Raw genomic sequence first — 14,537 nt, forward strand, 5'->3', positions numbered from 1 at the left:
CCAGGATGGAGCCAGATGCCTTCCGGGAAGGGCTCAGTTCCTTTGGGGAGACCTGATGGGATTGGCCCACCCACTCTCTCCCTCAGAAGCCAGGATGGAGCCAGATGCCTTCCAGGAAGGGCTCAGTTCCTTTGAGGAGGCCTGATGGGATTGTCCTACTTCCTCACTCCCTCAGAAGCCAGGATGGAGCCAGAAGCCTTCCGGGAAGGGCTCAGTTCCTTTGGGGAGGCCTGGTGGGATTGGCCCACCCCCTCTCTCCCTCAGAAGCCAGGATGGAGCCAGGTGCCTTCTGGGGATAATTAGAACCTATTAAGATATTAGAAATGGCAGTATTCAAACATGACTGTTCACTATTGGTTATTTTCTTGGTAAACTCTTAAATATGTTTTAAAAAATTTAATAAGCACATAGACCTTTGCTAGTATTGCTTTGATCTGTCCTGATGTTCCTACTGTATATGCTGTGTGAAGCATATGAACCAGTCCAAAAGCATCAACAAAGGCTACTGGCACTAACTGGCTCTTCATAGTCTACCTAGCTTTTAGCTTTAAATAACTGATCCAATATGCAGTGTTCTTATCTGCACTCCTTAAAAGTATTTCTTCAGAAGATTAGACCTGGAGACTGTGGGAGACAGTAACCTTTTAGTGACATACCAACATAAAAACATCTAGCACTATGAACAATGAAATGAGTATTTTCACTGAAGTGGTCATATTACTGCCATAAATGACAAGCAAAGGTATTTTATTATTCTATTATCAAAGAGCTCGGGGTGTTTTTTGGAACTGGATAGTTATTTTAATTTGCTGAGTGAGAATTCAAGTAGAGTGTCCAAATGCTCTAGGTATGCAGTGAGCTAGAAGTAAAGTGCCTTCGGCACACAGACAGGTGACATTTTCACAGCACAAATTATGCCCCAAAGGCTCTCTTGCTTGTTCCAAACTGCTGTTCAAACATTTCTTCTGAGAATACAGTTTACAAAAAGAGCATCAATAAGCTCAAAGCGATGACTGACTGGGAGAGCCATTTGCAAGTCATCACAATGACAGTATTATGTATTTGGTTGGCTTTTATCTCCAGAGAAACGGGAAGAAAGATTGTGTCAAGTAAATAAACCCCATATACTATACATTGCCAGATTATTCTGAGACTGTACTGAACTAGAGACACTTAACTGGACAAGGCACTCATCTAGACACAAGCAATCTTATACAAGTCCAAGGATTCTTCTGGTGAGAAATTGGTATTCCACAAACATCTCCTAAATCTGAAGCCCTCCTTTACTAGTTAGGTTATTATATTATTTAGTATTTATACAAGGCTCAAATACCATGGCAAAAATGATCCTGTGTGGTGTTCTTTGCATAAATATATTGTGTTACCTTTAACTTTGAGACCAGTTTTCTTTTATGTATGGAGAGACACCAAGATTTTATTATTGGCTTCTTTTCAATTCATATTTGCATGTAGCTATCCTCCTTTTCTAGCCCAGGAGGTAACATTATGTAACATTTATTTGCATAAGGTCATAATTAAGATGCTATGGCAAGACAACTTAGATAAGAGGTTAACCTATGGACTTCCTTGCAGAAGGAAAGGGCAAGGTCCTCCATTTACTGGGAAGCCTTGGGGTTGTGCAGGTCAAGGTTGTGGAGCACCGAGGCTAGGGCTGTCTGACATGGAGGTGGTTATGGTAGACTTAGATTCAGACAGTCAGCTTCTGCCCTGGAAAACAGTGAGTGATCTGAATCATTTAATATTTGCATAACTGAAGAGCCCTGGTGGCGCAGTGATAATAATAATATTAATAATAACAACAACAACAACAACAACAACAACAATAATAATAATAATAATAATAATAATTTATATCCAGCCTCTTCCAATTGAGGATTGAGGTGGGTGACAACAAAGAAAATACAATATACAACATTAAAAACAACAGGCCCCACAAAACCCTGACCCAACCCTCCCTCCCAACTATAAAATTAAACAGTAAAAAAAGGTTAAAAAGTACATAACAATGCATCAAAGTTAAAAACGAATCACAAATAAGAAAAATAATAAAAGGGGGATTCAATTGGTTCTGGACATTATCAATTGGGTAAGGCCTGCTGGAAGAGAAAGGGTTTTGTTGCCTTTTTGAAAGCCTCAAGTGAGGATAATGGGTGAATCTCTTCCGGCAGATTAAATGCCTGTACTGCAACCACTCACTTACAAACCACAAGGTTGTAAGTTCGATTCCAGCCATGGGCTCAGGGTCAACTCAGCCTAGTATCCTTCCAAGGTTGCTAAAATGAGTGCCCAGCTGTTGGGGGCAATTAGCTTACACGTTGTAAACCACTTATAGAGTGCGTAAGTGCACTGATAAGTGGTATAGGAGTCTACTGGCTATTGCTATTGCTGTATGAACTATTGATAGGATGGCCAGCTTGTAAAACTTCCTAGTCATGTTCATATGTCAAGCCTCAAATTATGAAATACAGTGCTTGCTGAACAGAGAGGAGAATTTCTCCACACACAAAGTTCATTTGCGTTCTTTAAAAACAAAACAAAAACAGAAATTTGAGACTTCAGCATAAGCATGACTCTGGATTGTGGACATTTCCTCCTCGCAACTCAGATTTGTGATATAACTTTGAAATAATTAAGCAATCTGGAACATTAATGCAATTTAACTGCCAGAATTATTAGAGTTGCCAGATGTTATTAACTTGTTCCAGTTCACTGTTCTAATTCACTGCAACATTAGTCTGCTGAGAAGCTGAAAGAGGAGCATACATTGATGTTGCATATTAACCTGGTTATGGACAAATGTTGAGTTTGTTGTGCCTCATTTCACTGGTTAGATTTCATTAGTCATCTAGCTTTGCACAGAATACTAGATGTGTGCATTTATTGATTATTGATTATTGTTCTGTGTCTTTATATAGTGTGAAGAATTGATATTAAGCTGTTAATAACTATCTTTATTTCAAATTAAGGGTGGCTGTTTTCCTTTCGAGAGAGACGTTTTGTTTTTGAGTAGATGTTGGGTTTTAATTTTTTTGGAACAAAAATTGAATTGTTAAAAGGGTCTGCATTTTCACTGTGGAATGAGTGAAATTAGTTCAACTAAATACAATATGGTAACATTTCATAAAGAAAATGAAACTCTCCTTGTTAGCTACATATCTGCCTTCACAGACATGTCCTAATTTGCAATAGGGATGAAAAAAAGAGCAGTAATTAATTTGGGTAGTGATCTTTATTCTTTCTGTCCCCTAAACACTACATAATCCCAGGAGGCATGCTTACTTGTTATCTGTTCATCCTCTGGGGTGAGCTTATTGCCTTTATAGTTATCCAGTTATAACCTTGGTATGAAACAGTTCCTTATTCAACATTCACCATTTCAAAACCATGTACATAACATATCATATAAAAATAAATAGTTTGCTGTGCAGCTATGCCAATGTACTCACTAATTCCCATAATGTGTGTGTGTCTATTGCAGTAATATACAAAAGTAACATTCAGAATACTACCATCTTTTCTTTCTTGAGAGAAAAGGAGATCATTTGCCCCCCCCCCCCAAAAAAAAGGCCCTTAATAACATGATTTTTAAAAATGAGATCTCAAATTGTCTTATTCTTCTTTAAAGTGTACCTGGTAATCAATTGCCCACATTGAAAAATCCATTAAATTGTACAGATTTGTTGCATTGTTAAATTGGACAGCATTTGCTATGGAGAAAGCAAATGGAGAAACCCATCGAGGTCCCTGAGGATATGATCAACAATAATACTTAGCACTCATTCAATGCATTTCAGAGATTCAAAGCACTTTGTCTAGGTTAGCTCATGTGAGTCATATGAGAGAACATTATTCTATCTGTATTGCAGAAGAAGTGAAGGAGCTGAAGTGGGTGCATACTGGCTTAACTGGGGTACACATTTGGAATGGGAACTTTACATTTTATTCACTGTACTTCACCAAGAGGTGGTGTATTTGAAATTATAAAGTGAAAATTTTAAGTTGTATTTTGAGGAGTGTTCTAGGTATCTGGATATCTCTGGGAGTATCCTGTCACACGGGGACACATGAACAAGGCTGGGCCAGAAAGATTGTGCATGTTTGGATTTTTGAAACAGTTCGTGTTACCATAGGGCCAGTACACACTGGTGGCAAAACACTGCCCCTTTTGCTGTGCAGCATTGCTGCAGCAACCAAACCGCAGGGTAACAATGCGCTGCAAAAAAGAAGCCACCTAGAGAAGCTTCTTTTTTGCAGCATCACAATCAGGGAGGGGCACCGCCATGACACCACTTCCTGCCAGTGATGTCTGGTAGCTGTATGGCAGTGTTGTCAATATTCCAGATCTGGAATATTTGGAAACCATAGGCCTAAAATAAATGGCATTCTTATCACATATTATCAGGAGGGATGCAATAGCAGGGTTCTGTTTCCACTGTAATTTAAAATATCATTCTGTATGAATTCAGAAACTGTATAAAATATCATCTGGGTTTGAAAGCAATAAACAGTATCAGCCAGTACCTGCTATCTACATTTGCCTGATTTTTTTTTCTTCTCCTTTTGGAGGATGGAATTCATTTTTTGGTATACCTATATGGCATTGTTTCAGATTTTGGTGGCAAGCCTTTCAGCCAGTAGGTACAGTCAACTCTCCATATCCATGGATTCAAACATCCACAGCTTGAAAATATTTTTAAAAATTATAAATTCCAAAAAGCAAACTTTGATTTTGCCATTTTGTATAAGGGACACCATTTTATTATGCCACTGTATTTAAAGGGACCTGAGCATCTACAGATTTTTGTATCTATGAAGACTCCTAGAACCAAACCCCAGTGGATCCCAAGGGCCCACTGTAATTTACAAATGCTGATGCTTTCTGTTCCAAAACACCATACTCCCACACAGCATGATCATCTTATAGTTTGAATCCTTTTTCCTGGTATGGAGAAGATATGTTGAGTTTTATTATTGTTATTATTAAATTATTAATTATTTTCTGTAACAGGATTTGCAGTTCTTTGAATAATTTGGGGCAAAATATTGTTCTTAATGAGATGCACAAGCCCCACTGACTGTCTTTCCCTGATTTTAGCCAAATCATGGAGGCCCTGTATGCAATCCAAAAGAATATGAAAGGCATCATCACAGATCCCCTGAAGGTAACATGTCCCTGATACTAGTAAGCATTTACATTAATTGTCTGCTGGTATACTCTGTTATCACTGCAATGGCCACTGGCTTGATGCAAATAAAATTTGATGTGATTTGATACCTTGGAGACACCAGATCCTGTCTGATCTTGGAAGCTAAACAGGATAAGTCCTGTAGCCTGTTTAATACTTGAATGAGGGACTACTAAGATGTCCCTCATTCTAATGAATACAAGGTGCTGTAGGCTGTATTTTAGAGAAAGGCAAACCACCTCTGAGTATTCCTTGCTTTAAAAAAAAAACCCTAGAGAATTCATGGAATCACTGTAAGTCAACATATGACATACATGCACACATACACCATAGCAATTAAGGGAGCTGATCCTCCTTTCTCCTCCTCACCAATGGGTTTAAAATTTTGAGTATGCTCATGAAAACTAAATGGGTTGGATACACATTTAGTCTTGTGCAACAGAACTGCTAGAACTGAATTTTGCCCTCCTGCTCATGGCAGCCCCCTGGTTTGCAGACTCCACAATACTGTATATGCTATATTGCATGGAACTGGGAGTGAAGCCAATCCTACAAATAGGAGGAGGCACATTCCCACTCAGCCCCTCTGTTACAACCACTGGACCTCTCCCAATTTTGTGGTGTGGGTTTCCTTCCATGGCCCCAGATGGACTCTGTCAGCCATAAGCCCAAAAGCGGCAGATCACATACCAAGATATCAGTTTCATAGATCAAATAGATGGTTTGGGAGCTGCACTCAAGGAAAAATTCACACTGCTAAGACAGGAAGGCTAGGTGATTTAATAATAATATTAATATTAATATTATTATTATTATTATTATTATTAATAAATTTTATTTGTGTTTCCCTGCCTCTCCCATAGGATCGAAGCGGGATTACAGACTAATTTAAAAACCATTACAAACAAACAATTTCATAATAAAATCCAATAATACAAAAGCTCTAAAAACAATCATGCAACATACATATCCAGGGTAGGCAAAGAATCGATGGTATCAAAAATTACAAACTTCATTTTTCAGGGGGGAAGGCTTGACAAAAGAAGAAGGTTTTAAGACTCTTTTTAAATGATTGGGGGGGGGGTCAGAAGATGGAGCTCATCGGGAAGACTATTCCAGATCCCCGGGGCAACAAATGAAAAGGCCATCTGGGATGTAACAACATACTTGGAAGCTAGTATTTCCAACAGGTTCTTCCCGGATGTTCTAAGTGTGCGGGGCGGATTATATGGGGAGATGCGGTCCCTCATGTAACTCGGGCCCAAGCCATATAGGGCTTTATAGGTAATAACCAACACCTTGTACTGTGCTCGGAAGCAAATAGGCAGCCATTGAAGATCTTTCAAAATAGCTGTTATATGGTCAAACCTAGACGCACCGGTGACCAATCTGGCTGCCATATTTTGTACCAATTGAAGCTTCCAGGCTTGGTACAAGGGTAGCCCCATGTAGAGCACATTACAGAAATCTAAGCGAGAGGTTACCAGAGCATGTACCACCGTTTCAAGGTCCCTTTGGCCCAGGTAGGGTCGCAGTTGGCATATCAACCGAACTTGATAGCAACAGGACGTTTTGCACCCAAGCCGAAGAGTCACCATTGCAATCCCATTCCCACCTTTGATACATCTATCTCAAGTGATCTTTTCCATGAGGATTTGGCCCTTTGATGTATCTTTGCCTCAAGATATTTGTGGCCAATATAAGCACCCACATTTCCTTTGTTTTCCCGGGCTGGCTAGAATTCTGACTAGTTCCGATCACTGCCGTCCCCCTCAGCATTCCCAAAATGGCCAAATCCAACACCATACCATCCAGTTGGACCATCCAGAGTCACCATGCTTTAGCAAGTATCACCATTAGTGTAGCCTCTTGTCTGTTCCAATGCTCAACCCTTTATTCCTGAGTTCTTGTATCTGTGTGTGTGTGTGTGTGTGTGTGTGTGTGTGTGTGTGTGTATGCTTGCACTGATGTGTGTTTCCCTCTTGAAATAAAAAACAGTTAATGGAAAAAATTCTGCCTCTGTGAATTCTCTATCCCAGCATCTCAGTAATCAGATGGGAAACGATGCCAAAAGGATTGCTTGTAACTCAGTCCAAGTAACTGAGTTAATTAGAATTTCCCTGGTTCATAGTTACACCTCACCATTGTTGGGGCGTAGAGACAAGCTGTGTCCACTATGACCACATGCAAAGTTGATTCACGTAGGCAGGACGCTCAGAAGAAGTTCTCTGTGAGAAGTCTGCAAAGGCTTCAAGCTGCAAGGAAAAATTTTCTCCCACATAAGCTTCAGGCTTGAAGGAACAAACCTTGGACCACAGGGTTCACTGGACACGAGGGCTTTAATCTTTGTTGCATAAACTATATACTGTACAAGGATTATACAGAGTATCAAACAGCCATCTTGAATACTCTGTACAAACAAACTAACAAAGTGCTTCACCAGCCACTGACCATAACAACCCAACAACGGAGATAGTCACCTTCTCCCTTATATAGGTGGTCTTCTGTGAAGTCATGTGACAGCGATGCCACCAGTGAAACCTTGCTGGTTTCATACCCAGTACCTGTTGCATCATAACATTGCCAATGATGCACTGCTAGTTGACTTCACCTACTTGCATGTTGCATCCAGACTTCCCATGATGCACAGATCACCAAGTGCTGACTCATGCACCTGCCACTTGAACTGTGGTAACCTCAGCTCCAGTTCCTCCTAGTGGCCACATCCATGTCATTTTCACAGGCCAATGTGGAACATGGTCCTGACACACCAGAGTCTACCACATTTGGCAGCATCCTCTTAGCTTCAGTGAAGCATTCAGGTAGGAGCAGGTCCATATAGAGAAGGGAGTGTAGAAATCCATTGTTACAAGTTCAAATTGCACTCATCTAAAACTGGATACAACCCATTATTCTGTACATTAGTCTGTAGACATTAAGTCTACATTAAAACATTCAGTTCCTGATAATTGTCTAGTTTATAAGTCCGTGTAAATGGTTTCATATCAGAGAACCCATGTAGCATTTTCAGTTTTTTCTTCCAATTGTGTGCAGCAGTGGTTTTTTGTTTGTTTTTTGGGCTATGTGGCCATGTTCTAGAAGATTTTCTTCTTCACGTTTCGCCAGCATCTGTGGCAGTAGTGTTCAAGGCTGTAGCCCCTGCCATGGTGTTTCCGCAAAGAATAGAGATCTTCCTGCTACCTTGTGTTTTGAGCAAATTGCAGCAACAGGAAGAGAGGTTTCATACAGATCTGTTTCCTTCCTGCTGGTGAGAGAGAACTTTGGCAGCACTCTATAGATACTTCCCCTTGAAAATATTTGATTTACGATTCCAAGTTCTTCATTGATTTGGGATACTGGAAGAGTCTGAAGTCCAATTATCATAGTGATGACTGATATTCATCTAATGTTGGACTAGCAAGGTTGTACTTATCATCTTACACTGGGATCACACAAAATATGGAAGGTACTCCTACATCTGTGGATTGCTGTCATTTGTCAATTACTTCATGACAATGATGGCTACTTAAATTTCTCATCGAATATATTGAATCAGTTTATATTGGGGCATCCAAGAGTACTGGGGAAATAATCAGGTTATGTCTTTTAGAATGCAGTGGAGTTGATTGTTCCCCCTCCAGCACATATTAGGTTATTCAATCCCTTAAGAAGCAAGTAAACAGAATGCGACACAAATCCACTGGAAATGTTACAGTCAAGCAGAACACATGTCCACCCGTTTAAGGAAGGATTAAATATAATGACCCAGTTAATCCTTAAGAAATGAATGACTCATTCACTGAATTTTGTTCAGATGAAAATTATTATGTATTAAACAGTATTTCATATTCACACCAGTCTGATACCCACCCACCCCTTTACTACAAAGAATTGGTTCTTGAAGAAACAGCTGCAATGATTTTTGTGTGTTTATGTATGGACGAGTCACAAAAACTAGAGCCATTCAGTGGGGAGCTCTACTGAGATATCTTCCATTAACTGAATAAGTAGGGCAACAATCTTCCCTCCCTGTAGCTGTGCCCTCAAAGTTGCTCCGGAAGGCAGGGAAACCCTCAGGAGATGGTTTGAGGATTACCTAGAAAGCTGAAGGGGGGAAAGAAAGAGTGCCATCATAGCCATCCTTGAATTGCAACTTTTATTCAGATATGTTTTTAGACTAAATAGTGAGACTAACTTCTGTGTAAATGCACCTGGGAGTGGTATTTTTCTGTGTATATTTACTGCATTCAAAATATTGAATGATTTTTTTAAAACACAAAAAATACTTCTAGGGGATTTTTAGAACATCCAAATTATTCCACATTTTAGCTGTTTTCACTTCTGATAATGGGCATGTCACCAGATAGTATTTCTAGCTTCTCTTTAGAATTAGTCATATAGTTAACTCAGTATGGTACAGTATGTCAGTGGCCTCTTTTATGCCACAGCTGAATGATCCAGGCAACAAATCGGGGGTGGGTGGGGTGGGGGGGGACATGGAAACAACGTTCAAGGCCATCATTGTGTCTCTGTCTCTGCCTCCCCCAAAGTACTTTATACCAGGCATCCAAAAAAAAAAAAAAAAATCTGCATGCCAGTGAGATCAATATTCCAGGGAGAAAATAATTTTTGTAATTTATCCAGAAAGACTAACAGCTGCTCAAGACAGAGAATGCATAAATTGTGGATGTATGGAATCTTTCTTGTGCTTCAGTATAGAATTAAATCAGTAGAGGGAGAAGTAAAAGCCATTAAATGGCTCAGAACAGCTGCCAAATATCTATTCACACAGAAGGTAAAGAAGAGCCTCTGTTTTTAGTCATTTGTTTCCTTGCTTAATGTAGATCTGAAGATCCATGTCTGGTACTGAGGAATCAATATGACTGTGGTTATTTCCTAAATATGCATGTTATATTGTGTGGGAATGAAGGTAAACAATTTAAATTCTTAATTTTTTTTAACTCAGTAGCACCCCATTAGGTGGGTGTGCTGCAGAATTTATTGATGGGGTGAGAGGAGTCACCTTTACAGCTATAAATCTAAATTTAGAACTAGAAGTTTTATTTGATAGTTTTCTGTCACAAACAGCAGCAGGTGTTTTAATGACTCTCTCAATTGCCCCTCATCATTTCCTGCATTATATTCTACTGTTTTTGGTGATGTGAACACCAAGCTACACAAGCTTTTCTACAGGGCCATGGAATTTAATAACTGCGAAAACCAGTTCAGGTTGGCTAATGAGGTTGTGCGGTGTTTCTTGCAATCATGTACTCTGCAGCAGCAAAAACTGCAAAAATATACAATTGGCACATGTTGTTGGTGCTGGGGAGAGATGGGCTTGTAGAAGCAAATACTGGCTTGTATTTTAAGAAAAGTGGCAGGAAATATCTCATTTACAGTTCAAAAGACCTGTCATTCATCTTTCTCACTTTTTATGATTGCTTCCTGACATTCTTCCTAAGCATTGTGATGGGGGAGGCGATAACTTTTTTAAAAAATACTTTCGCTTTTAAGCTTTCACATTGGTCTTCCATCTGGTTCCCCTTCTAGTGTCCAAGACTATAACTCCCACCATTCCTATTCAGCACTGCCTTGCTGGATGAATGATAAGGGTTATAGTCCATACGTTGCAACTGTAAAGTTGAGGATGGCTCACCTTACATCATGGCTTAAAACAAACAAACATTGTAGTACAAGATTAGGTTTCGCAGTGGATCATGTGAGGAAATCATGGCATACCCAATGTTTTAATTTGTTGATCAGCTGCCAGATTCTTACTGTATATACTCACGTATGGATTTACTTATCCACCAGTCAGTATAAGTACTGTACTGTACTGTACTTTATATCTTATCATATCTCTTAGTAGAGTGGCAAAAGGCAAGAGCTTCATCCAGAGCAACTAAAAGAAGCACCAATCCCCTCTACTCTTACCACCATGGTGCTGCATCTAACCCTTATGAATGCCTGGATGAGAAAATGGCAGCAGTGGCAGCTGCTTGGTGCTTCCCTTCAAAACAGCTGTGAGAGAAATCAAGCTGTAAAGGATTTGAATAAGACATTTGCGCATGTTCATCAGTTTTCCTGGGTTAAAATGAGGCAAGGTTATCACATGAAAGTTAAAGGCTATAATCACTGCTAACATAACCACCATTTTCTTTGCTTTACCTTTTCATGCTTTTTGACATGTGTGTGTTTCTTAGCTCTTCCTGTACCTGCAACCTCTCACACACATCACACAGCAAACATTTAAAATGGTTCCTCCTCATTCATCCAGCCTTTAGGGTGGGTACAAATAATTATGCTTCTCAAAATTTAGTAAGTTCTTTGGCATCATTTTCCTAGGCTTCATATATTCTTTGTTACATACCCCTAAGTTTTACCCTTGACCTATTCATGGGTCATGTCAAAATCCATAATTCTGGCCCCACAACCTTCCTCCAACTCACATATGAGGTTGACTTATAGTTGTGTATATATAGTATTTGCCTACTGGCATACACTTGTTTATTTATCACGATCAATGTGCATAGTGATTTACAGGACAATGGTTTACAATATCAATTCCAAGAGACGAGTTGGATTCTCATTTGGGTTCATGCAAAACTAGGTAGGAACAAACAGGATTTAGTAATACCCAGTTGTCTTCCAGGCCATGAATTTCCACATGCTAGGTGCCCTTTCCCTTCTTCTAAACCAGTGGTTCCCAAACTGTGCTCTTTAAGGGATTTTGGACTTCAGCTCCCAGAATCCCAGACTATTGGCCAACATGGCTTAGGGTTCTGGGAGCTGAAGTCCAAAATTTCTTAAAGAGCACTGTTAGAGAACCACTGTTCTAAGCAAACAATACCCAATTTATCTTCCCAAATCTATTCAGCTTCCATCTGTCTTAGACTATATAAAGTGCAATTTGAAATGCACTGGGTAGTGCTCCAGCTAGAATTCAGTGAGGTGCTTCCGCTGAATCTCACTGATTCCACCAGAAGTAGTGAACACCCCTTTCTTCTCCAGCTCCTGTGCACTCTGTAAACCTGCTTTGTTGGGCTGCAAAGCCTTCTGGTCTGGGTTTCTGTTTCTCTGGAAAGAGTCAGCAGAAGGGGGATGAGAACAAACTCACAATTCACCTTAGATATGGATTTGCACCACTGGACCTTGACTTCTGTGATTGTATTCCTTTTTATTTTAGGTAAATATTTGCAATGTTCCAAGTAAAAATAACTGAATTATTCTTCCAATCAATGTGATACTGCATGTGTATTGTATCCTGAAGCTTTGCTCCTTTTTTACAGATGGCTACACAACAGACGATATTGAATTTTACTGGCGTGGGGGTGACAATGCAGTTACAGGAGTGACAAAGATTGAACTTCCACAGTTTTCCATTGTAGAGTACAAACTTATCACCAAGAAAGTTGTTTTCTCAACAGGTTTGTGAAGGGAATGTTTGTTCACTGAAAAGCTTTTTGCGAAACCACAGAGCTGTTACAGAATAATTTAACTGCATGGGTTGCATAAACAATCCAAGGCTTTCTAATTAGGATTAAATAGCAGTTGTACAATAACTATGCAGTGGTAAAAGTACCGTGGCTGCAGTATAATCCTGTCCACAGTCATTTGGGAGTTAGACCCACTAAACACCGTAGGATCTATTCCAAAATAAACATCCATGGGATTGTGCTGCATCTATAGTAAACATGTTTGTTTGTTTGTTTGATGCAGCATTTTTTAAAAACATGAGTAGCTCATAGGCAGTCAACCTGAACCAGTATATCATTTTAGTTTACTGCTATAACTTTCCTCTGAAAGCTAAGCAGAAATGCAGTTGACTTAATCCACCCGTTTATATTAGTGAAACATACACACCCTTACTGATGCTACCTAACAGCACCATGTGAAATGACAATTAGTTGCTTCCCTTCTGCAGGCTTCTAATCCTAGTTCAATAGGACTATTTTTGACTTTGACAAATAAGCAGTCCTCAACAGAACAAGAGATTACTTGATGTAGGTAATAGCTGGGAAGCAGCCTTCAGACTGCCTATCAAGTGTGATCCACCATTATCATTTCTATGGGTACCAAAGCAGTTCTTTTCCTCGGCAGCATGGACCAGACCATTCACCAGTGTAATGATTGGAACTATGCTCCTTGCTTTAATTTTGAGTTGAACTTCTGAGGATACATCAGAACCAAAACAGCTTTAAATATTAAGTTGCTGTGCATTCACTTCTTAGCCTTCTTTCTTTCTTTTTCTCTAACCTGGTATGACTCTCCAATGTTGTTTGACTCTAACTCCCAGTATTCCTCACCAGCTGGTGGTAGCTACTGTGAATTTCAGTTAAACAATATTTGTAGGGCCTTACAATTCCCACCCATGTGTTAGAACATTAAGATGGATGTATATCTGATGTTCTTGTATGACTAGATTTCTCTGGACATCAGAGTAAATAGTAATTTCTCACCTTGGCACTTACAGTGATTTCAGAAGAGCTGTACTCTTGTCAAACGTTCAGAGGTCATGATCTTAGAAACAAATAGCTTTGTTTTATTTATAGATATATGTTAGGAAAATAAGACATTTGAATCTTTTGTACTTCAGCAGGTTATCAAAAGAGACATTTCTCATTGTTTAAGAAGAGATTTTATTTTCCTTACATTTGTGTATCACACATGTCAGAATAAAAGTGTTTTCACTGAAAATGAATGTAATTATTTTCAAGGTTGCAGAGCTCAATAATGGCCTTCTAAACATTGTTCTTTTTGTTCTAGGTTCCTACCCAAGGCTATCCCTCAGTTTTAAACTTAAGAGAAATATTGGCTACTTCATTCTGCAAACGTATATGCCTTCCATTTTGATCACTATTCTTTCTTGGGTTTCATTCTGGATTAATTATGATGCTTCAGCTGCAAGAGTGGCTTTAGGTAGGCAATGTTGCTCCACTTATATTTACTTATATCTACCATGTTTCTGTCGACTTGACATTTGAATAATTATAATTCATCTGAAAATTAAGTCATTCCACCTCAGAATTAACTGACTGTATAATCTTTCTTTATTTGGAGTATTTATACCCCACCCTTCAGATCAAAAGACTATGAGATGGGTTACAAATTGTTTGGAGGGGAGAGGTTAAATCCAGCACAGGTTGGCTGCTGTTCTTTCCTTCAGAGGCCAGATCTGTGGCAGCTGGAATCAAGGCATGATGGTGCTGTGGCTAGCTGCTGCCTGAATTTATTGAGCTTGCTGTTCACACAATTTTCCCAACTAAACTAGTCAGGGAGAAAGAAAGAAAGAAAGAAAGAAAGAAAGAAAGAAAGAAAGAAAGAAAGAAA

General features: G+C 39.3%; 1 protein-coding gene across 4 annotated transcripts in view; it reads left to right on the forward strand.

Annotated features, from left to right (window-relative positions):
* Positions 1 to 14,537, forward strand: part of GABRB2 (gamma-aminobutyric acid type A receptor subunit beta2) — a 148,886-nt gene that overhangs the window by 111,737 nt on the left and 22,612 nt on the right. For all 4 annotated transcript variants that reach the window (XM_042452244.1, XM_042452245.1, XM_042452246.1 and 1 more), the window contains exons 7-8: positions 12,497 to 12,634; positions 13,974 to 14,126. In XM_042452244.1, the coding sequence (XP_042308178.1) occupies positions 12,497 to 12,634; positions 13,974 to 14,126 (291 nt within the window). The remainder of the gene's footprint in view (positions 1 to 12,496; positions 12,635 to 13,973; positions 14,127 to 14,537) is intronic.

This window comes from Sceloporus undulatus, chromosome 2, assembly GCF_019175285.1.
Source record: "Sceloporus undulatus isolate JIND9_A2432 ecotype Alabama chromosome 2, SceUnd_v1.1, whole genome shotgun sequence".
Lineage (NCBI taxonomy): Eukaryota > Metazoa > Chordata > Lepidosauria > Squamata > Phrynosomatidae > Sceloporus > Sceloporus undulatus.